The sequence below is a fragment of the Mycteria americana genome, assembly GCF_035582795.1.
Source record: "Mycteria americana isolate JAX WOST 10 ecotype Jacksonville Zoo and Gardens chromosome Z unlocalized genomic scaffold, USCA_MyAme_1.0 Scaffold_18, whole genome shotgun sequence".
Lineage (NCBI taxonomy): Eukaryota > Metazoa > Chordata > Aves > Ciconiiformes > Ciconiidae > Mycteria > Mycteria americana.
Genome location: NW_027445436.1, coordinates 5,908,977 through 5,932,547, shown reverse-complemented (window position 1 = coordinate 5,932,547; position 23,571 = coordinate 5,908,977). Strand labels below are relative to the sequence as shown.

Genomic DNA, 23,571 nt, shown 5'->3' with positions numbered 1-23,571 from the left:
CACAATATTCATCAATTCAGTCTTATTTGAAAGAAAAGAAAATACAGTAACATGAATGTACAAGCATACATATTTTAGAATAGAATAGAATAGTTCAGTTGGAAGGGACCTACAACAATCATCCAGTCCAACTGCCTGACCACTTCAGGGCTGACCAAAAATTAAAGCATCTTATTAAGGGCATTGTCCAAATGCCTCTTAAACACTGACAGGCATGGGGCATTGACCACCTCTCTAGGAAGCCTGTTCCAGTGTTTGACCACCCTCTCGGTAAAGAAATGCTTCCTAATGTCCAGTCTGAACCTCCCCTGACACAGCTTTGAACCATTCCCATGTATCCTGTCACAGGATACCAGGGAGGAGAGATCAGCACCTCCCTCTCCACTTCCCCTCCTCAGGAAGCTGTAGAGAGCAATGAGGTCGCCCCTCAGCCTCCTTCTCTCCAAACTAGACAAACCCAGAGTCCTTAGCCACTCCTCATAGGACATGCCTTCCAGCCCTTTCACCAGCTTTGTTGCCCTCCTCTGGACGCATTCAAGTACCTTCACATCCTTCTTAAATTGTGGGGCCCAGAACTGCACACAGTACTCAAGGTGAGGCCGCACCAATGCTAAATACAGAGGGATAATCACCTCTTTTGACCGGCTGGTTATGCTGTGTTTGATGCACCCCAGGATGCGGTTTGCCCTCTTGGCTGTGAGGGCACACTGCTGACTCCTGTTGAGCCTGCTGTCAACCAGCACCCCCAGATCCCTTTCTGCAGGGCTGCTCTCCAGCCACTCCTCTCCCAATCTATACTTGTGTCTGGCATTACTCCATCCCAGGTGCAGAATCTGGCATTTGTTCTTGTTAAATTTCATGTCACTGATGATTGCCCAATGCTCCAATCTATCCAGAACCCCCTGCAAGGCCTCTTGTCCCTCAAGAGAGTCAACAGCACTGTCTCGTCCCACTCGGTGGGTTGCGAGAGGGGTGAATCTTTTCGATTCCCCGACAGTTTGTGTACTGATAAAAGCCGATCTCTGCTCGGCAGAGCCGCGTGGTCGGTAGAGTCACGACAATGACTCAGAGGAACAGTCTATCCCACTTCTGACACCAAATTAATGTCTCGTCCCACTCGGTGGGTTGCAAGATGGGTGAATCTTTTTGATTCCCTGACGGTTTGTGTACCGACAAAAGCCAATCTCTGCTCGGCAGAGCCGCGTGGTTGGTAGAGTCACGACAATGACTCAGAGGAACAGTCTGGCCAGCAACTTTATTAACTGGCGAATTCCACAAACGGACAAGCTTAACTAACTGGTGAGCTCAACGAACGAACAGAGGTGATTTGGCAATGGAGCTATTTTCCGGGCAACCCGTCACAATTTATCCCAAACTTGCATATATATATTGGAAGAGCAGAGGAAGAGAGAAGCAAGAAAAGGAAAGGAAAAGAGAGGAGGAAAGAGAAAGAAAAAGTATCACCACCCTTGGATCCCGCGATGACAATGACAGACGTGGCAATCTTCCAGTGGTGGGCGTGCGCGCGGTTCCCTGGAGGGCGTATCTTTTATACTCTAATCCCCGCCTCTAGGTACGCCCCTTGAGGACTTACATGGTTCTTGTTCTAGAAAGATCTCCATCTTCTGCGCAGGCGCTGGGGGAGGGGGGTGATCATGAGGGGTCTCTCGGGTGGTTGCAAGCCCCTTCCTCAGATAAACTCTGTGTGACCTCTGGCCATATATGGTAAGGTCCGTCGGAAGCTGGAACCGCGCATCCTCCGGTGCGCTCTCCACGTCCCGCATGTCCCGCTCCCGCTCCCGCACATCCCGCTCCCGCTCTCCCCCACCCTGTGCTCGCCGACCTGCCGTCGCCATGCAAATAGCGCCTCGCCTCGCCACAATGTTTGAGACATTAACTCTTTCAGTCTCTCACACCACCCCGTGGTTCAAGCATTGTGTATATAATCTTCATCCAGGGCGACGATTTTCACATAGAGAAGATCAAGAAGACATAGTTCGCAAAATCGTACATTTTCAACGAGAGTTGGTGGAGGGTCCTTGATTTTGTCTTCCAGGGTGGTGATATGAACATAGTGAACAGCAGGAGAAAAGAGAATGAAAGCAGAAGCAAGCAGATGGGTAATCATACATTAAACAATAGCTATGCCAGTCATAAGGAACAGGAATCCAGCCAACAGGGTTATTCCAATTTGCGTTAATCATTTTCCCCACCCCGTGAGTCCCCATGATTGTAGGAGGGAAGCGAACCAAGATCCGGGTGCATGCCCGTCGAAACAGTCTTTCGGTTGGAGTGATCAAAATAGTTCGGCAGCTTGGTCGGCAATTTCTTTCATTTTGGTCCATGCTGCCTCTATAGTAGTACTGATGTTGTGAGTGTAGTAGTAGTAGAGTGCAGTAGTACTGGAATTGTGAGATGGACAATGTTATACAACATTCTCCATCACTTAAATTCAACATCGAATTTTTTGGGGCTTCTGCCACTTCCCAGCGCACTCACCAGGGAGGGGCAGTGAAACTGAAAACACGAGATGGGCATAAGGATGGGACAACTAATCCACATTTCAGACCAGCGTGATATTTCAAGGTTAAGCAGGAATAAAATTTCCAGTTAGAACATCCCCAAACTAGTCCCAAGGGGGCTGGGGATATGCTAATTTTACAGGTATGTCAGGTTTTGCAGTGAGCGGCAGGCTCTGCAAAGGGTAGTGTGTACGGGGTATGCCACAATACTTGACTCTACCGTAAGTCTTGTTGCACAGAACATCCCGGTTTCTATATCTGCGGGAAGGATAACCCCAACAAATACACATGTCCCTTATCAGAACCCTTACTCTCTCCAAGAGCCAGGTTTTTTGGGGGGTCCCCAGGACCAGTGTTATAGTTAAGAACTTTTCCAAGTTATACATAATATTGGGTAATGCAACAAAAACCACCACCACCACCACCACCAACAACAACAAATCTCACTCCTTGTTCGGTTGACTGGGGAAGGGCAACACCTATCCCTTGGTCGGTTCTATTCCAGAAATTCTATTCGGTTCTATTCCTAGTAAACACATGAATTGGTTCCCACGCAAGCTTCTAAGGAATATGGTTTCCACTTCCCCCGTGTCCTCCTTTCTCAGAGGAGTGGAGGACCACCATCCACATGAAAAATCGTAAATACATATTAGGACTATTATTACAACATTGGCAGTATTCATTGAGGTCCGACGCTCCTCCGACAAGGTCGGTACGCTTTAGCAGGCAACTGTCTGGTTCTCCCCCTGCAAAAGAAAAGGAAAACTCGGTCCCTTTTCGGACCGGTTTTAAAAGCAAGGGATTATCAGGAGGTCTTCCGAAGGGTAGGCCTTTTAAAAGCCGATTGTCTAATCTGGTTCTCCTAACCGTGGCTTTACCCCTTTGTTCCCCTCCGGAGATTCCCACGTTGCGGCTATAATTGATCAGCTCTTGCGCAACCCCTCCCCAGGTGAGGGGGAATTCCGCCAGAGTGGACTGCGTTTGGCTTCTCCGGGGTGTTAGCATTTCTGTTAAACGCTCCTGAATTGGGTACACTGCCCTTAGGCGGTCCTGGATTTGTATGGCATGTAGCTTCAGGGGATCAGGAAGGCCCTTTATCAGGGGTTTCATTCAGTTGGGGTTGGCCTTTAGCAACATCGGGGAGGGCTGATGGGGTATTAAGTGCCGGTCATGCACGAGCTGGAGGCAGGCGGCTTTTTGCACGCTCTCGGTAATTTGATCCAGTCCCGGAGTGGGGATGGTCACCGGATCTCCCTGTTCCATGGGGTCTAGCCCTCCAGCCCAGTATGCCGCCCTTTGAGTTAGGGACCAGGGGGCTCGAGTGTCGGGGATGGTTAGAAACACGCCTGGACCCCAGTATCCCTGCGCCTCCTCCTCAGAAAGTTTAATTCTGTGTGTGTCCGTCCGTGTGTCGTCCCCCCCCCCCCCATGAGGGAGACCCTCCACACATATTCTGTCTCCGTTTCTCTAGGGAGCCTACTATATCTATCTTGTAATTTCGCCAATTTAGTTGCACTATAGGGTATTTCTTTTGTTATGATTTCTGGCGCGGTATCGGCACCCCCTTCATATTGAAATTCTGTTTTAATAAGTGGGCGAAGTTGGGGAGCGGTTCTCTCCTCATGTTGGCAATTTGCCTGTTCCATTTCCTCCCAGGGGTAGTGGCCAGCTACCCCCCCCCCCCCCCCCCCGTCAACTAGCTCGCATTCCTTAGACAGAACAGAGTGCCCACACTCACTCTCCAGATCCTCCCTCCATGCCTCTGCTAGCGCCAACCGCAACCCGCACTCCCTGACAAAACCATCGCGCAGCTGATTCTGCAACCTATTCACTCCTGTTTCTGCTCACACCTGTTTTTTCTGCTCAGCTTCCAGCTCCGCTTGCAAGCGTTCAAGCAAATCCCGTTTTTTCCGCTCAGCTTCCAGCTCTGCTTGCAAGCTTTTAACCAAATCTTGTAACGATTTCTTCGCCTCTCGCTCAGCCCATTTTACCGTGCACTTATACTTCTGCACTGCCATCAGCGCAGCTACTAAAACACCCCAAACAACAGCTTTTAACAACTCTAACAAAGGGGAGCAGTCCAGATCAGGCTGAACCCAGGAAGCCATGATCATCTATCTGCCGGAGGACTCGGACTCAGCCGATTCACGTCCTCCCTTCTCGACTCAATCGATATCCCCTCCCTGTTCCTCTCACTGATCAAGTCGGGGAATCCCACTTCTGAAACCAAATTAATTTCTCGTCCCACTCGGTGGGTTGCGAGATGGGTGAATCTTTTTGATTCCCTGACGGTTTGTGTACCGACGAAGGCCGATCTCTGCTCGGCAGACCTGTGTGGTCAGTAGAGTCACGACAATGACTCAGAGGAACAGTCTGGCCAGCAACTTTATTAACTGGCGAATTCCACAAACGGACAAACTTAACGAACTGGCGAGCTCAATGAACTAACAGAGGCGATTGGGCAACGGAGCTATTTTCCAGGCAACCTGTCACAATTTATCCCAAACTTACATATATTGGAAGAGTAGAGGAAGAGAAAAGTGAGAAAAGGAAAGAAGAAGAGAGGAGGAAAGAGAAAGAAAAAGTATCACCACCCTTGGATCCCGCGATGACGATGACAGGCATGGCAATCTTCCAGTGGTGGGCGTGCGCGCAGTTCCCTGGAGGGTGTGTCTCTTATAAGCTAATCCCCGCCTCCAGGTATGCCCAGGTCTCTCAGGCGGTTAAAAGCCCCTTCCTCAGATCAACTCTGTGTGATCTCTGGCCATACATGGTAAGGTCCGTCGGAAGCTGGAACCGCGCATCCTCCGATGTGCTCTCCATGTCCCGCACATCCCGCTCCCACTCTCCCCCACCCCGTGCGCGCCGACCTGCCGTCGCCATGCAAAGTCGCCACGCAAATAGCGCCTCGCCTCGCCACAATGTTTGAGACATTAACTCTTTCAGTCTCTCACAAGCACCTCCCAGTTTAGTATCGTCAGCAAACTTGCTAAGGGTGCATTCAACTCCTGCATCCAGATCATTGATAAAAATATTGAACAGAACTGGCCCTAGAATTGAGCCCTGAGGAACACCGCTGGTGACTGGTTGCCTGCCAGATGTAGCCCCATTCACTACAACCCTTTGAGCCCTGCCCTTCAGCCAGTTCTTCACCCAGCGCACCGTGTACCTGCTCATGTCCCAGTTGGACAACTTGTCCAGAAGGATGCTGTGAGGGACAGCATCAAAAGCCTTACTAAAATCCAGAAAAACTACATCCACCACCTTCCCTTCATCCACTAGGTGAGTGACCTTATCATAGAAGGATATTAAATTAGCTAAAGAGGACTTTCCCTTTGTGAACCCATGTTGACTGTGCCTGATGATTGCATTCTCCTTTAAATGCCTTTCAATAGCACCCAGCATGATTTTTCTGGGTACTGAGTTTAGACTAACAGGTCTGTAGTTTCCTGGGTCTTCCCTCGCACCCTTCTTGTAAATTGGAATAACATTGGCTAGCTTCCAGTCAGCAGGGACCTCCCCAGACTCCCAAGACGATTGAGTAGGGGTGCTGCTGTAACATTCGCTAGCTCCTTCAGTACTCTGTTTTGTTTCTTAAAAATATTTTCTACTGTGAATAAAGAATCATATCTTCTGTTTGTCCTTTGTTAATTTAGCAACTCTCAGTTTCATCAAATAGAGGCTATATCCCCAGGAATTCCTCTGACAAAGGCCCCCCCCCCCCCCCCCCCTCAGAATCTGGAAGATTATCCAATTACAATTTAAAGCAACTCACAGCAAGGATGACTGACTAAAGACAGAAGTCTGAGAGCATCAGGAAAAGAGAAGGAAAGACTATGAGAGAGTGTGTGTGAGAGACAGAGCTTCACTTTCTCATATGAGTAAAGTGAGGAGAATTATACCTGTCCTTAATTTTTGTGCAGTGTGGAGTCAAGGACTCTGGTTTTGGGTTTGGACCTGCTTGCTTTCTTTCCTTTTTTCTTTTCTTCTACTTCTCTCTCTGTTGCTATGTGCAGACCCCATATTTATATGAAAAACTTATATTGATTCTTATGGAGTCTTGTTAGATTTATATGTGTTAACAAAAAGGAGCTCTTAAAAGGTAGTACAGTTAGAGAATAAAAGATGGCTGTTAATCCTGGTCTGAGTCATGGGAGTGGTATATGGTTTCTCCTCCTGGGAAGAAAAGAGAGGTTCCAGAGAGGCATTGCCTTGGAAATCCCACCCAGAGCAGCATCATCAAGAGCTACCAGCTCTTCCTAGCTCTCTCTATGTACTGGGAGTTGTCCAAAGAAGGAGACTGTACTGTCATGTGTGGAAGGAGAATTGCATGATCATGCATTCTCATCCCATGCCCATCATAGGTATTGCTATCCTATTGCTATCCCTGAGCTGGCACAGGAGAGGATCCAGTTGATTCAGAAGCCTTTGATATTGACTACCAGTCAAGCTCATTTACTCCATTGCTCACAGCTCCTGCCTGACTCACCCTTAGTCATGGCTGGGCAAACCTTATTGTTTAATCCTTGCAGTTTCAGATCTGACCTTCTGCTTCAGCCAGCATGGCTGTGGGTCAGTGGATTTCCTGGGTGCAAGCTGGGAGCTCTGTGTTACAGTACATAAGAGTGAAGGAATTTGGAAAAGTCATATACCATTGCCATAGCTTTTTTTATAACCAGGAGAAAACCAGTCTGGATTAACATTGGTGCTAACTTGTTTCTCTTCAAAGAGTTGAAGTCTACAACAAAGGTACATTGAATCTATCACTGAGTATGATGAAAAATCCTTTTCAGCTTTGGCAGACACTTAAAAATACATGTTTTTTTTGAGATAAAAATCCGTGTATAGTACATTATTTATTTTTCAAAATGCACTTGTAAGCACAACAGATTATATCATCTCATTACTAGAAAATACACTGTTGACATTGCACATCAATTCCCTTTCTGGCATAGGGTAAAATATACTGTCACAAAGGCTTCTCAAGATACCCGAGGGTACTTTGTCCCTCAGAAGCAACTGAAAATGAAAAGTTTTCCCATGTTGTTCTTTGAACAGTTAGCTCTCTTTTTCTTTTTTTTTTTTTTTCAGTAGAATTGGAGGACATATGCTGCCTCATTAAGAGCTATACTGTTATGCCCTTTTTTACTCATTTATGTGTAAACACAACTTGAAAATTCTGCTTATTACTTTATGTCTTATCTACACGTGAAAGTAATATCTTTGCTGGCGTAGTTAAAAAAAGTACAGCCGCATCCTTTAATGTATATATAGTTGCACCAGGAAAATGTATGTATACTGCTGTAACATAATCATTTATAGAAGGGGGAGTAAGTTTTATACTCACTGTAAGTCATCTTTATACCTGTTCAAATTTTTTTCCAGTTTTGTGGGGTTTTTGGGGAAAGGGTTCTTTATTGTGCTAATTATTATTAAAAAGAAGATATTTAGCCAGAATAGTTTGTAAAGTAGAAAATCTGTGGTTTGAGCAGGCCAAAGAAGTATCAGAGTCATAATTTTGTTCTGTTTTTCTTTTGTTAGAGCACGAGAGTAAGTGAAAGGGAGTCAGGACAGTGAATTTTAACTAGGACTTCTTTACTTTAAAAGTTAATTAAAATCTTATAGCTCCATTTCTTCATCCATAAAGAAAGAAAAAGGCTGAAAGCTCAATGTTTTTTCTCCTTACAGATCTCCATCAGTATAAGCAGCAAGAGTGGAAGGACTGTAATATACTTTCTCTCTTCTTTCAGAGAGGTCAAGTTACTTCTGTTCCACACTGCTCATTTATTTACTTGGAATACTGTGATGCATGTGTGGATATTAAATGTAGAGATATGTTACACACAGAAATACTGTGACTTAGTGTTGACTTGGTAGCAGTATGGGAAGCCAAGGCTTCAGTAACACATTAACTTACTCAGAGTCATAACTTTGCAGTTGTTGTTAGCTCTCTTCATTAACTGTGGCAAACACAGGAAGACCAGTTATCTTATAACATTTCATCTGAATTTTTAGCCCATAGATGAGAGCAGTCAGATGAGTGACCTTCCAGTCAAAGTGACTCACACTGAAACAGGCAAAGTTCTTCTTGGACCAGAAGCACCAAAAGCAAGTCAGCTAGATGCTTGGTTAGAAATGAACCCTGGGTAAGTAGCTAACAAACCAATCAGGTATTTTTATTATTGGGGGGGTATCAACTGTATTGTTATTTTTGATTAAACTGTCTTTTTTATCTATTCTATTTGCCCTTTAATTTATTACTTGTGAGTAGGAAATGTATTGAATCTATTCCATTTCTCCATTTGTATTTCTAATTCATATTCTTTCGTCTTCTCTGACGAAATTCATATTCATATTCTAATTCATATTCTTTCGTCAGCTATGAAGTTGCTCCCAGGTCAGACAGTGAAGATGAAAGTGGCTCTGAATATGAGGAGGAGGTAGGTATGCTTTTCTTCAAATTTCATTTTTAGTAGTGCAGTAGAGCAAAACCCACATTATTTTCCTGTATGTTCCTTTTTTCATAGGCTTGAAGAAAAGCAGTAGCAAGTGTCTAATTGTTTTAAACATAATACAAACAGCAAAATATATCCTTTTTGCAGCGATGCTCATTGCATAGCATGTCTTTTATATATGCTGTAAATGCCTACCTGATAGTCTGAATGAGGGGAAAAGACAACTTGTTTTACTCTCATATCATCAGAGTAAAAATAATGAAATAATCATGTCAGAACAGGCAAGCAGGTTCCTATTTTAAAATACACCTCTGTAAAGGATGTATGGTGGCTTTGTGCTGAATGAAGGTAACATCTTTTATCTTCTAGATGCCTCTTGTATCCATTATGTAATACTTTTCTACAGAAAGCAATGCTTTCCTAGTCTTAACATTGAAGTATTGCCTATTGAGAGGATGAGAAAAGACAAATTATATTGATTGTGGTGTGATTCTGACTCGGGTGTTTTGAGTCAGTAAATGGCAAAGGTTTATTAGGATCATTTGCTAGAATACACCTTCATTTTTACAGTTGCACATCAGCATTTGGAAGCTTTCAGGGTAATTTTTTTTTTTTTTTTTTTTTCCTTGGTAATTCTTCAGTAGGGATGAAATAGGGCCAATGTAATAAGACATAGTTAGGTACATTCGTTTGTCTGCTTATATCATCTTTGATAGATGCAATATTATAGAGCAATATTTTGCTCTGTTTAATTGCTAAGAATTTAAATTGTTCCACAACACCCTTTTCTTCAAATGGTTCAAGCATTGTTAGAGAGCCCCCAGTAAAATCAGAAAAATTTACCCATTTGTCATCCATTGCAACTGTAGCTAGAAGGGAAACTATAAATAAAGATTAAAAATATAATCTGTTTTAAAAAAATAATAAACCAAAAACTTAAACCAGCATGAATGCAGGAGCTCTTGCCATTTTTTTAAGCTGTCTTACAGTATCGTGCATCTTGAATATAATACAAACATATGCATAATATCAGTCTGCTCTATGAGCAGGACAGGTAAGATTTTTATAAATGAGAACATTGAAGAGGAAAATATTTTTTCTTAAAGTATTGTGACTTTCTGTTAGTTAATCTATGTAAATTTTTTTTTGTTTTGCTGCAGTGTATCAAGATAGCTGTCAGTTGAACTTTTTGGTTCAGGTTCCTGTCAGTATAAAGCATTGTTCAATGAAAACTGTTAATAAATATGTGTTAGCCAAAGTTACGACTGAGTAGCATTGGAGAGTACAACATTTTCCTGTCCTTTTTCCATCCTTTCTAGGATGATGAAGAAGAATCAAATAGGTTAGAAGCAGATGAGAAGATACTTCTGGATCCTAACAGCGAGGAAGTTTCTGAGAAAGATGCTAAACAAATCATTGAGTGAGCTTTGGATTCTGCCTTTTTTTTTCTTTTTTTTCTTTTTCTCTCCTCCCCTCCTCTGCCCCGAATGGTGATTTCTTATCAGGGCTCTCAAAATTAGCTTGCTCTAGATTACCATGAGTGGCTGGTTGTTGTAGCGCCTGTGACATGCATCTGCAGGAGGAGGGATATGACTGCTTGGTAGTACTTGTGTACTACTTAAAAAGTAACGTGCATTCTTCTAAGGGTGAACTTCCCATAGTTGAGGATTTCTACTGCCTCTTTACCACTTGTATAAATAAGTGAACTGTATTGAAAAATATATGTATTTGTGGGAATTTACCTTTATTCTTTGTCTGCTTTCCAGGACAGCCAAACAAGATGTGGATGATGAATACAGTATGCAATATAGTGCTAGAGGGTCTCAGTCCTACTACACTGTTGCTCATGCAATCATAGAGAGGGTGGAGAAGCAGTCTTCTCTTCTTATTAATGGTACACTAAAACATTATCAGGTAAAAAATCTATTTGGAGTTAGCTTAAGTAGTTCCAAACCCTTTTATTCAAAATAATACCCTGCTCTACAGCTGACAGTTACATAATAATGGCCAGGCTCCTATATAATATACTTTTCATTGAGTAAAGCATGTTAAAATGTTTAAGACTTGCCTTATCCTAGATATTTCATTACAGTACTTAAAATGAAAAACTGTTTGAAAATGCGTGCAGAAACACAAGATATCTATTAGGTTAGAAATTGATGATCATATGGAGAAAGGGAATGTAGTCTTCTATCCCAGATCAGTTTTCATATATACTGCTTGAATAATAACATCAACTTTCTATATATACCTGTAAACATCTCTTTTCATTGCAGACCAATAGTGTTTTGGTTTTGCTCTCCTTCCCATCAACCCAGTATTTGGATTTTTGCTCATTATTTTAATTTTAATTTATTATTTTTTTAAATAATCTTTTTCTTCTTTTAATATTTAAAAATTTAACAATTTGAGCTTTTAGCACCTCAGCGTGGATCTCTAGTGATTGAATTGATAAAATTGTTCTATACAATATTTGTTTTATATACAGATTGTTAGTGTTACAAATAAGGTACATACTTTTCCAGAGAGCTTTACAGCAGGCATGTTGAGGCCTGGTTTTGGTTCTTGTCCTATCACTCTCCCTTTGACTCTTATGCCCTTCAGTTTCCTCTAGATCTTATCCATTTTTTCTTGCCCCACTTTCCTTCTCTTTTTTTCCTTTTTCACATGTTCTTCATTCTTGATTTTAGTTAGGCTGCCTCTTCCTTCTGCACATCAGTACATGTCAGTGAAGGGGTGATTGATGACACAGGAAAGAGTTTCTCTATTATCAGTTCTGCAGCCACTTGTAAGTGGGAGACAAGTGCAGAAAAAGTTCTGCTTGACCGTTGTTGCCCTGAGTTCAGTAAAGACAGTCTTCAGAGAATTTAGTACCTAAATATAAATCAATCAGCATATGTGTGAAGCTGATAGATTGGCTGTATTATTTTGTATAAATTTTCACAGATACAACGGATTACTTTTGACATATGTTTTCCCCATACTTCTTAGCTAAACTTTCTCAGACCTGTTAATTTACTTCTCTCCCAATGCATGAGACTCATCAAACATCTGGATCATGGAAGTGGGAATGTGTCTAGATTACACTTGTATGAGATAATGCGATATGTACATGCATAGAAGGCTGTGTGACAAGAAAGTAGTCACCGTGCTAGGATGCGATAGAGTGAGTGTGCCTTCTAGCTAGTCCAGCTAGGTAGATACTGCTTACTACACTATTGTGGCTTCTTCCCAGCTCTGGGATTCTACATGCCAGGCATAGTTGGTCAGTGGACCTCTTCTGACACACGGAGTTGTACTAAATGGGTGTGTACTACAAGAGTTTCAAGATGCTAGTGATAGTCAGGGGGTGTGAAGTGGAACCAAATGTGAGTCTTATGGCTAGCACATGAGACGTGATAGGTTTGGTTTTGAGAAAGTTTTGGTTGAGGCAGAGAACTGACATGAAATTTTACTCCAAAGGTTTTAAATTTGACGGTGTCTAAATTAACAAATAGAATCTTTTAGTGGTAAGTGTTAAGAAACCTGAAGTATGGGCGGCAGTGTTAGTCTGCCAACAGTACAAAAAAACTTCAGTATGTATAAAATATGACATTGTAGCATGGGCCATACTGGCCCTAAATAGCAGTGATGACTTTCATATAGATGTAAGTCATATCACCTTTTCCAAGACGTATTGGGACACCATTTCCAAGACAACTGCATGCACATAGTACTGTGGAAGGAAAAACAGCATCGAAGTAGTAAGAGAAGAACCTTGCTTCTGTAATATTAGTACTACCTACTTCTGTGGATTTCAAATAATTGAAATGATTATTCATTTCAGCTCCAGGGCCTGGAATGGATGGTTTCACTCTATAATAACAATTTGAATGGAATCTTAGCTGATGAAATGGGACTAGGAAAAACCATACAGACTATTGCACTCATTACTTATCTGATGGAACACAAAAGACTCAACGGCCCCTATCTCATCATTGTTCCCCTTTCGTAAGTAAAGAAACTCATTCTGCTATTATTCTGTGTATTGTACTTTGGTTTCTTAGCAACATGTACTTTTTTTTTCACACAATGACAAGATGAGGCACATCTTAGAATTGCACTGAGTGTGTACTCTGAATTTAGCCTGTGATTATTTCTTCCTAACCGATTTTCTAGCATTGGAAAGGTGACCAGATGGCTGATAAAAGCACTTCGTTTCATTAATTTTGCTGTTCACTCTGCTGGCATGCTATATAGTGTGTCCTACTTCACTGTTACTTACTCCTCATATTAGCCACGAGAGAGGAATGATACTTTTTTTTTTTATATATATATTACATGCCTGTAGTTTTCCCCATTCTAGGAACCTTTTAAAGACTCTAGAAGAGACAAGCTGAAACTTCAGTGACTTTAGTTATTTTAAAACTCTTTCTTCCTTCTCTTCTCCCCCCATAAGATGCACATTAGACCAGGTTGGTGCTGCCTTGGCATGTCCAATGACTTCACAAACAAAAAGGTTATCTTCTGTTCCCATATCATACTGGCAAACACACTTTTACCCATTTTAAAGACTATTTATTGTGATCATAAAGCTGAAACCACACAGTGCAAAACCGAATCTGCCTAGTGGCAATGTTATATCATTACAGCTGAATACAGATGTATTTTACTGTAGACTTCATATGGCTATATCTGAAAAGTTGCAAGCTCAATTTATGAGAGGCGATCAGCTTACAATGACACATAAGTCTTTCTGTGTAGGTATATCTTCCCCTTAATATCTGTCAAAATACAAAGGTATACTTCAAATACTTTGCTGAATTGGTCTGAAGGGGACCCCTAAATATAAGGGGAAGAGACATTTTCCCTGCTTTATTTCTATTTCCTCCCCTCTCAAGTAAAGATACATATATCCTGATACAATATATTATGTGCTTATTTTTAAATATACTGTTTATTATAGGGGGTGTAAGAAGTATGTTGAGAATCCAGCATTCAGTGGGAAACAGATGGCATAATTATGAAGTTTAACTTTTTTTTAACAAATAATGAAATATATTATTTTTACCTATTAATCTTGTATTTAGAACTTTATCCAACTGGACATACGAATTTGACAAATGGGCTCCTTCTGTGGTGAAAATATCTTACAAGGTTTGATTTATTTTTTTATATGAACATCAAGCTGAAAGAATAAAACATGTTTTTTCCTCAGCCCCTACATTCATTTGTAAACTGTGTTTGTTTGTAAAGTTTTGTCATGTACATTATGTACTAAGCAGTGAGAGTTAATCATCCCAAGATTACTGTAATTAACTGTAATTGCTTTAGGTTAGCAAAATGCAGAATAAAATTGTTAAATACCATATTGCAAGGATTTGCTGAGAGCAATACAAATGATAAGTACTGCACATTTTGTATACAGCTGAATATTTTGTTGTTTGGCTACTGCAGTTCCTATAAAGTCAAGCAATTAGTGAGGAGACTAGACTGCTGGCTGCATGCTTCCATTCCCATATAAACAGAGCTTTACAGTCCAGCAGCTGGTTAGGGAAACCACTCTTGAAGGAGTATAGAATATATCAATATATTTGGTATGATTTTGCAGGATTACAAGGTCATATATTGGCTCTTTCTCTGCTAATTCATGACTGTACTGCATAGAAATATAGGTATATCTGTTTTCTTCATCTTTTGTCTCTCTTTTAGGGGACACCTGCCATGCGTCGCTCACTTGTTCCTCAGCTTCGAAGTGGAAAATTTAATGTTCTTTTAACTACTTACGAGTACATAATAAAGGACAAACATATTCTTGCTAAGGTAAGGAATGTCTGTCATCTCTTAACAGCTAACACATCCTTAAGACATCATCTTATTTGGTGCTAAGCACAAAACACCTGTTTTTGATTTATAGTCCTGGATTGCTGTTTTGTCTTGCTAAAAATTAACCATTTCATCTACCTTTTCATTCCTCTGTTGACAATTGGATCTCTCCCTCCTGAAAACAGCAGGATTTTGCTGGATATAATTCAGAGAATAATATTATTGCTCTGGAATTTTGTCAGTACTGTAGACTTACCTGTCTTTAGAAAAGTGTGATTTTTCTTTCCACTGCCTGATAGCATTTATCCTAATCTGTCATCCTGACTCTACTTTTCTAGTTCTGTTTCTGAGCTGAAGCTCGCTGTTATTACAACCTCTCCAGCTGCCTGGTGTGTTTTTCCCAAGTGACCACCTATATAATGAATTTGATATCCAGATGCTTTATTACATAAGACTCAGTTTTTAAAAGCTCACAAACTGATCTGTGGATATTGGTGCCTCAGATGTAATGAACTGTTTTTGAAAAATGTATGGTAGTGTAACCCAACCAGGTAGGTATGTTTTGCCATACTGTGAAACCTTGTGATCCTATTGTCTTCCTTTTATCCTATTATATATTTAGAAGTCTCATTTGTCTGCTCTGGAACATAGACAGTACATAATCTTACCATAATTCTGAATGGTTGAAAACAGTTTTACTCTGCACAGTTTTTCTATCCCTCTAGTTTTTGCCCACCATTACTAAAAGATAAGAGCAGGGAACAGCAGTGTGGCACCAATCTTTTCTGTGCAATGGGGCTATGTAGTATCTGATGAAAGCACTTGAGGACTACACACTGACACCTTACTGGTCATGTGATCAGTACATCATAGTCTTGTTATGTTGCTGTGTAACCCATCACATGACTCAAATGTTGCACATAACTACAAACAGAGGTATCCTCTGGTTTACAACTGGCAATACCCTTGGCATAGGGATTTAGGGATCTGGGGGTGCTGGTTGACAGCAGGCTCAACAGGAGTCAGCAGTGTACCCTCACAGCCAAGAGGGCAAACCATATCCTGGGGTGCATCAAACACAGCATAACCAGCCGGTCAAAAGAGGTGATTATCCCGCTGTATTTAGCATTGGTGCGGCTTGAGTACTGTGTGCTACATTTGGCAGGCAACCAGATGTGAAGGTACTTGAATGCATCCAGAGGAGGGCAACAAAGCTGGAGAAAAGGGCTGGAAGGCATGTCCTATGAGGAGCGGCTAAGGACTCTGGGTTTGTCTAGTTTGGAGAGAAGGAGGCTGAGGGGCGACTTCATTGCTCTCTACAGCTTCCTGAGGAGGGGAAGTGGAGAGGGAGGTGCTGATCTCTTCTCCCTGGTATCCTGTGACAGGACGCGTGGGAACGGTTCAGTCAAGGGAGGTTCAGACTTGATATTAGGAAGCATTTCTTTACCGAGAGGGTGGTCAAACACTGGAACAGGCTTCCTAGAGAGGTGGTCAATGCCCCATGCCTGTCAGTGTTTAAGAGGCATTTGGACAATGCCCTTAATAAGATGCTTTAATTTTTGCTCAGCCCTGAAGTGGTCAGGCAGTTTGGATGATCGTTGTAGGTCCCTTCCAACTGAAATTGTCTATTCTATTCTGTTCTATTCTTGGCATGTGACCTGACTTACATGAAGCCTCTGGTCACATGGCCTAGGATTTGGATATATGCCCAACATCTTTTGGGGGGGTGGTTATATTTTTGGTTATGTTGACACATGCTTGTCTACTGGTTATCTGGCCCACTTCTTTCTGATCACTGAGGGCCTCAGCAAGCATATAAAGCAGCAAGAGGCACCAAAAGCTTCACATCTGTAACAAAGTAGGTTGTGAGGCAGTACTTGCTTTTTAAAAAGCAAAAACAACAACAACAAAACCCCTAAACAGCTGATATGAAGTGTCTGAAAGGACCGAATGTCGTGGTTTAACCCCAGCCGGCAACTAAGCACCACAGAGCTGCTCACTTGCTCTCCCCCAGTGGGATGGGGGAGAGAATCAGAAGAGTAAAAGTGAGAAAACTCATGGGTTGAGATAAAGACAGTTTAATAGGCAAAGCAAAAGCTGCGCACGCAAGCAAAGCAAAATAAGGAATTCATTCCCTACTTCCCATCAGCAGGCAGGTGTTCAGCCATCTCCAGGAAAGCAGGGCTCTGTCACACATAACGGTTACTTGGGAAGACAAACGCCATAACTCCAAACATCCCCCACTTCCTTCTTCTTCCCCCAGCTTTATATACTGAGCATGATGTCATATGGTGTGGAATATCCCTTTGGTCAGTTGGGGTCAGCTGTCCCAGCTGTGTCCCCTCCCAACTTCTTGTGCACCCCCAGCCTACTCATTGGCAGGGCAGTGTGAGAAGCAGAAAAGGCCTTGACTCTGTGTAAGTACTGCTCAGCAATAAATAAAACATCCCTGTATCATCAACACTGTTTTCAGCACAAATCCAAAACATAGCCCCATACTAGCTACTATGGAAAAAATTAACTCTATCCCAGTTAAAACCAGCACACCAAACTAAAGAACTGCCTGAATCACTGATGTGCTGAGGTTCAAGCAGTGTCCCATCAAACTCATCCTATGGGGTATAGGTTAGCTATCCATGTCTTAGCACAGAAAGTAATAAAAACCATGGCAGTTTTCTTTCAACATCTGCTCTGACTGCATTAAAGTTTCATGTCAGAAGATGCAGTGACTGAGATGTCCTTAATTATGTTGCTTCATTTTGGGGTTAGAATAAAGGGATTAACTGAATCAAAGCAAAGTTCAGGGTTGCTATCTTTTGAGAGAATACAGTTATTTTGTCTGAAAATGCCTTTGCATCCTGTCTAGTTTCTTCTTTCTGACAGTTTCATTTGGATTTCTCGTGTTCTTTTTCTTCCCCAGTAAGACAAATTCTGACCTTATGGTGCCAGTCTCCTGAACTCCTCCCAAGAAATGAGGGGATTCAGCTGTTTGCTGATGCAAGCTTATTTACAGATGTAGCCTATCTGTTATTTGTTTCTCCTCTTGTTGCTTGGGAGGCCACTAATGCTTGGATAATGTCAGATTTGGGTTTCCAGCTATTCAACAAGAATGACTGATGTTTCAGTTTTGAAATGTTCCTGTTTTAAACCTACTGGGAGGTAGGTTCTAATTCTGATTATATCTGACCTGCTTTTTCTTTACCAGCTTTTCTTCTTCTTGCAGATTCGATGGAAATACATGATAGTAGATGAAGGCCATCGAATGAAGAACCATCACTGCAAGCTGACTCAGGTCTTGAACACTCATTATGTGGCCCCTAGGAGGATACTGTTGACCGGGACTCCACTTCAGAACAAATTGCCTGAACTCTGGGCTCTTCTCAACTTCCTCCTCCCTACCATTTTCAAGAGCTGCAGCACCTTTGAACAGTGGTTCAATGCTCCATTTGCCATGACTGGAGAAAGGGTACTGCAACATTTTGCTTAAAGATTGTTAGAAACAAACCATTAGGATGGAAACAAAATGGAGGCCATGTTATAGGAATAGTCTTTGAACTCTCCTTTGTGCTCAGAGAATTAGCATACTTAAAAGCCACCTTTATTACAGCTTTAAAAGTCTTCATTAAAGTGTCTCTTTCTGGACTCTGAGTCAATTTAGTTGTAACATAACAAGTAATTACTGCATACATTTATAATGAGAAATAAGCTCTTACCTAATCACAGAGACATTACATAACACACTGAGTTGCCTTGTTGTGACCTTTATAAACTTTTGTAGGTGGACTTAAATGAGGAAGAGACTATCCTGATCATCCGTCGTCTCCACAAAGTGCTCCGGCCCTTTTTGCTAAGGAGACTGAAAAAAGAGGTTGAGTCTCAACTGCCAGAAAAGGTTTGCAATAAAAAGGGGTTTTATACTTTTTTTTTGAGCACTATATAATATTGGTTTTTGAGATGCATCCTAGATAAGAGGACTTATTAAGTGTCTGTTGTTGCTGTGGTTTGTGTTTTTAACTCTGCAAAGAAGAAATACTGGCCACTGAGGAATCCTGATTTCTGCATTCTCAGTCTTAATCCTCAATCCTACAGCTTTAATTCTTTATGTAGCCACCCAAGGTTTATATAAGATATACAGCTTGTTTCCATAGTATTTGGTTTCAAGGCATTAATAAAAGCCAGTCATACCCTGAGGGTCAGATTGTGCCACTCTCTCATGCACTGAGAAGAAACTTTGCTTGCTGAATTGTTTCACTGAAACTCCTAAAGGACTGTGTGACATTCATAAATTTAGCAGAATTTTAGTTAACTTTTCAGGACTCTTGAGTTGTGTGAAGTATTTTGTTTGGCTTGTATGTATGTCTTAACCAGTTTGTGCATCTTAGAATGTAAAATTCAACACTGATTTGAAAGACCACTATTTTAATTTCCAGGCATCTCACTCTACCCACACCCCTGCCCTTCTTTGTGATTTTGAACCTCCTTCCCCTTTTGCCCTTCCCCCCAAACCCACAAAAACATAACCAAAAATGAAAATTGAAGGCAGGTTGGAGGGGACATTTGATACTTAAACCTGCTGGGTTAAAACCATAACAAAAATCAAGTTATTGTTACATGTAAGTTGTAAGGTTGTATTTACATTGAATGAATGAAGAGTTCTTTATCTGCATTTAAAAAAAGACTTCTAATTAAAGACCTAAAAATTTAGAATGTTATGAAGATTGTTGCTATTTTTACCTTCTGTTCCCCCAAATGTCATATTAACAATAGCATTCTATGTAGCATTTATTTGAGCTTGAAACATAGATCTGAAAATGTTGTCTGACATTCTACCAGGAAAATCTCATTACTGAAATTTTTATTGCATTTCAAATTTCTGCCAATTAGAGCCACTGTATTTGATAGAACAATTACAGAGTCATGGGAGAAAAAGTATTTATAAGTTGCGTATGCACTGTTACTTAGTGGAGCACTTCTTTCATTTCTGTCCCCCTGTTTTCAAAACAAAGCGTGTCTGACTTGAAGCATCAGACTTTTTGACAGAAGTCTGTTGGTGACAGTTCTAGCTGCTCTGACAGGCCCCTATGATAAAGATGCTAAGTGGATGTTCATGTTTCTTACCTGTGAGCTCATCCTCCTGTCCTTCTGAGATGAAAATAACCTATTGATTTTTTAGTCATAAAATCATATAGGTTGGAAAGGACCTCTGGAAGTCTCTAATACAACCTCCTGCTCAGAGCAGGTCACTCAGGACCTTATCTAGTTGAGTTTTGGATGGAGGATGGAGATCCCACAACCTCTCTGGGTTCCTGTTCTAGTGTTTGACCACCCTCATAGGGAAATTTTTTCTTTGTATCTAATCAGAATTTCTCACTTTCCAACTTGTGACCATTGCCACTTGTCCTTGTGCTGAATGTTTTCAAGCAGAGTATGGCCCATTAGGTAGTTAAAGAAAGCAATAAGGTCTCCTAAGCTCTTCTCTTCTCCAGGCTGAACAAGTCCAGCTCCCTCAAACTCTCCTCATATGTCATGTGCTCCAGCCCTCTGTCCATTTTGGTGGCCCTCTGGCTTGCTCCAGTATGTCCATGTCTGTTGTGTAGTGGGGAGACAAAAGCTGGGCACAGCACTCCAGATGTGGCCTCACCAGTGCTCAATAGAGGGGAAGGATTGCTTTCCTTGACCTTGTGGCTGCACTTTTGCTAATAAAGCCCAGGATGCTGTTGGTCTTCTTTGCTGCAAGGGCACATTGCTGGCTCACGTTCAACTTTTTGTCCACCAGGACTCCAAGGTCCTTTTCTGCAAAGCTGCTTCCTAGCCAGTTGGCCCCCAGAATATACTGGCATTATTCCATCCCCAGTACAGGACTCGGCATTTCCCTTTGTTGAACTTCATGAGGTTCCTGTCAGCCCATTTTTCCAGCCTGTTGAGGTTCCTGTGAATAGCAGCCCTGCCTCCAGCATATTGACCACTCCCCCCAATTTGAGGGTTATTCCATCCCAGATGCAAGACTTGGCATTTATCCTTGTTAAACTTCATGAGGATCCTGTCAGCCCATTTCTCCAGCCTGTCCAGGTCCCTCTGACCTACAGCATATTGAGCACTCCCCCCTCCAATTTGGTGTCATCCACAAACTTGCTGAGAGTGCATGCTGTCCCATCATCCAGGTCATTCATAAAGACATTAAACAGTATTGGCCAAGTATTGACCCTTAAGGGACACCACTGATAACTGGTGGCAAGTTGGACTACTACTGAGTAGTAGTACTGGATTATTCAGCAAAACTGCCACCTTAGACTTCCGGAGGGCGGACTTTGGCCTGTTTAGGAGACTGGTTGAGAGAGTCCCCTGGGAGGCAGCCCTAAAGGGCAAAGGAGTCCAGGAAGGCTGGACATTCTTTAAGGAGGAAGTCCTAAAGGCACAAGAGCAGGCTGTCCCCAGGTGCTGAAAGACCAGCCGGTGGTTAAGAAGACCGGCCTGGCTGACTAGAGAGCTCTGGCTCGAACTCAGGAAAAAGAGGAGAGTCTACGACCTCTGGAAGAAGGGGCAGGCAACTCAGGAGGACTACAAAGGTGTAGCAAGGCTGTGCAGGGAGAAAATTAGAAGGGCCAAAGCCGAGCTAGAGCTCAATCTGGCTACTGCCGTAAAAGACAACAAAAAACACTTCTTCAAATACATTAGCAGCCAAAGGAGAGCTAAGGAGAATCTCCAGCCCCTAGTAGATGGGGGAGGAAACACAGTGACCAAGGATGAGGAAAAGGCTGAGGTACTGAATGCCTTCTTTGCCTCAGTCTTTATTAGCAGGGCCGACTGTTCTCTGGGTACCCAGCCCCGGGAGTTGGAAGATAGGGACGGGGACCAGAATGGAGCCCCCATAATCCAGGGGGAAATGGTGAGTGACCTGCTGCACCACTTGGACACCCACAAGTCTATGGGGCCTGATGAGATCCACCCGAGAGTACTGAAGGAACTGGCAGATGTGCTCACCAAGCCCCTTTCCATCATTTACCAGCAGTCCTGGCTAACTGGGGAGGTCCCTGCTGACTGGAGATTAGCAAATGTGACACCCATCTTCAAGAAGGGCCAGAAGGAGGACCCGGGGAACTACAGGCCTGTCAGCCTGACCTCGGTGCCAGGGAAGCTGATGGAGCAGATCATCCTGAGTGCTATCACGTGGCACGTAGAGGATAACCAAGGGATCAAGCCCAGCCAGCATGGGTTCAGAAAAGGCAGGTCCTGCTTGACCAACCTGATCTCCTTCTATGACAAGGTGACCCGCCTAGTGGATGAGGGAAAGGCTGTGGATGTTGTCTACCTAGACTTCAGTAAAGCATTTGGCACGGTTTCCCACAGCATTCTCCTGGAGAAACTGGCTGCTCATGACTTGGACGGGTGTACTCTTCGCTGGGTAAAGAACTGGCTGGACGGCCGGGCCCAAAGAGTGGTGGTGAATGGAGTTTACTCCGGTTGGCGGCCGGTCACAAGTGGTGTTCCCCAGGGCTCTGTGTTGGGGCCAGTTCTGTTTAACATCTTTATCAATGATCTGGACGAAGGGATCGAGTGTACTCTCAGTAAGTTTGCAGACGACACCAAGTTGTGTGGGAGTGTTGATCTGCTGGAGGGTAGGAAGGCTCTGCAGAGGGACCTGGACAGGCTGGATCGATGGGCTGGGGCCAATTGTATGAGGTTTAACAAGGCTAAGTGCAAGATCCTGCACTTGGGCCACATCAACCCCATGCAACGCTACAGGCTTGGGGAAGAGTGGCTGGAAAGCTGCCAGGCAGAGAAGGACCTGGGGGTGTTGGTTGACAGCCGCCTGAATATGAGCCAGCAGTGTGCCCAGGCGGCCAAGAAAGCCAATGGCATCCTGGCTTGTATCAAAAATAGCGTGGCCAGCAGGACTAGGGAAGTGATTGTGCCCCTGTACTCGGCACTGGTGATGCCGCACCTTGAATACTGTGTTCTGGTTTGGGCCCCCCACTACAAGAGGGACATTGAGGTGCTGGAGTGTGTCCAAAGAAGGGCAACGAAGCTGGTGAAGGGTCTGGAGCAGAAGTCTTATGAGGAGCGGCTGAGGGAACTGGGGTTGTTTAGCCTGGAGAAAAGGAGGCTGAGGGGAGACCTTATTGCTCTCTACAACTACCTGAAAGGAGGTTGTATAGAGGTGGGGGTCGGTCTCTTCTCCCAGGTAACAAGTGATAGGATGAGAGGAAATGGCCTCAAGTTGAGCCAGGGGAGGTTTAGACTGGATATTAGGAAATTTTACTTCACTGAAAGGGTTATCAAGCATTGGAACAGGCTGCCCAGGGAAGTGGTTGAGTCGCCATCCCTGGAAGTATTTAAAGGACGTTTGGATGAGGTGCTTAGGGACATGGTGTAGTGGTGGTCTTGGTAGTGTTAGGTTTACGGTTGTACTCGATGATCTTAAAGGTCTTTTCCAACCCATACGATTCTGTGATTCTGTGATTCTGTGGATTTGTACCCTTTGAGCCTGGTAATCCAGCCAAATTTCCACCCACTTTATTGTCTACTTATCCAGTCCATATCTCATTAGTTTGGTTATGAGAATACTATGGAAGACCATGTCAAAGGCCTTACTAAAATCAAGGTAAACAAGATCCACTGCTCTACCCTTGTCTACACAGCCAGTCATCTCATCGTAGAGGGCAATCAGTCAGGCGTGATTTCCGCTTGATAAATCTATGCTGGCTGTTGCCAGTCACCTTCTTGTCCTTCATGTACTTGAAATGTCTTTGAGAAGGATTTGTTCCATAAGCTTCCCAGAAACGGCGGTG

General features: G+C 42.9%; 1 protein-coding gene across 6 annotated transcripts in view; it reads left to right on the top strand.

The window, feature by feature from the left end:
• LOC142402962 (SWI/SNF-related matrix-associated actin-dependent regulator of chromatin subfamily A member 2-like) overlaps positions 1–23,571 on the top strand; it is a 204,103-nt gene that overhangs the window by 70,989 nt on the left and 109,543 nt on the right. For all 6 annotated transcript variants that reach the window (XM_075488964.1, XM_075488962.1, XM_075488960.1 and 3 more), the window contains 9 exons: positions 8,538–8,668; positions 8,902–8,962; positions 10,297–10,397; positions 10,744–10,891; positions 12,804–12,967; positions 14,047–14,113; positions 14,669–14,779; positions 18,006–18,248; positions 18,561–18,674. In XM_075488964.1, coding sequence (XP_075345079.1) covers positions 8,538–8,668; positions 8,902–8,962; positions 10,297–10,397; positions 10,744–10,891; positions 12,804–12,967; positions 14,047–14,113; positions 14,669–14,779; positions 18,006–18,248; positions 18,561–18,674 — 1,140 coding nt within the window. The remainder of the gene's footprint in view (positions 1–8,537; positions 8,669–8,901; positions 8,963–10,296; positions 10,398–10,743; positions 10,892–12,803; positions 12,968–14,046; positions 14,114–14,668; positions 14,780–18,005; positions 18,249–18,560; positions 18,675–23,571) is intronic.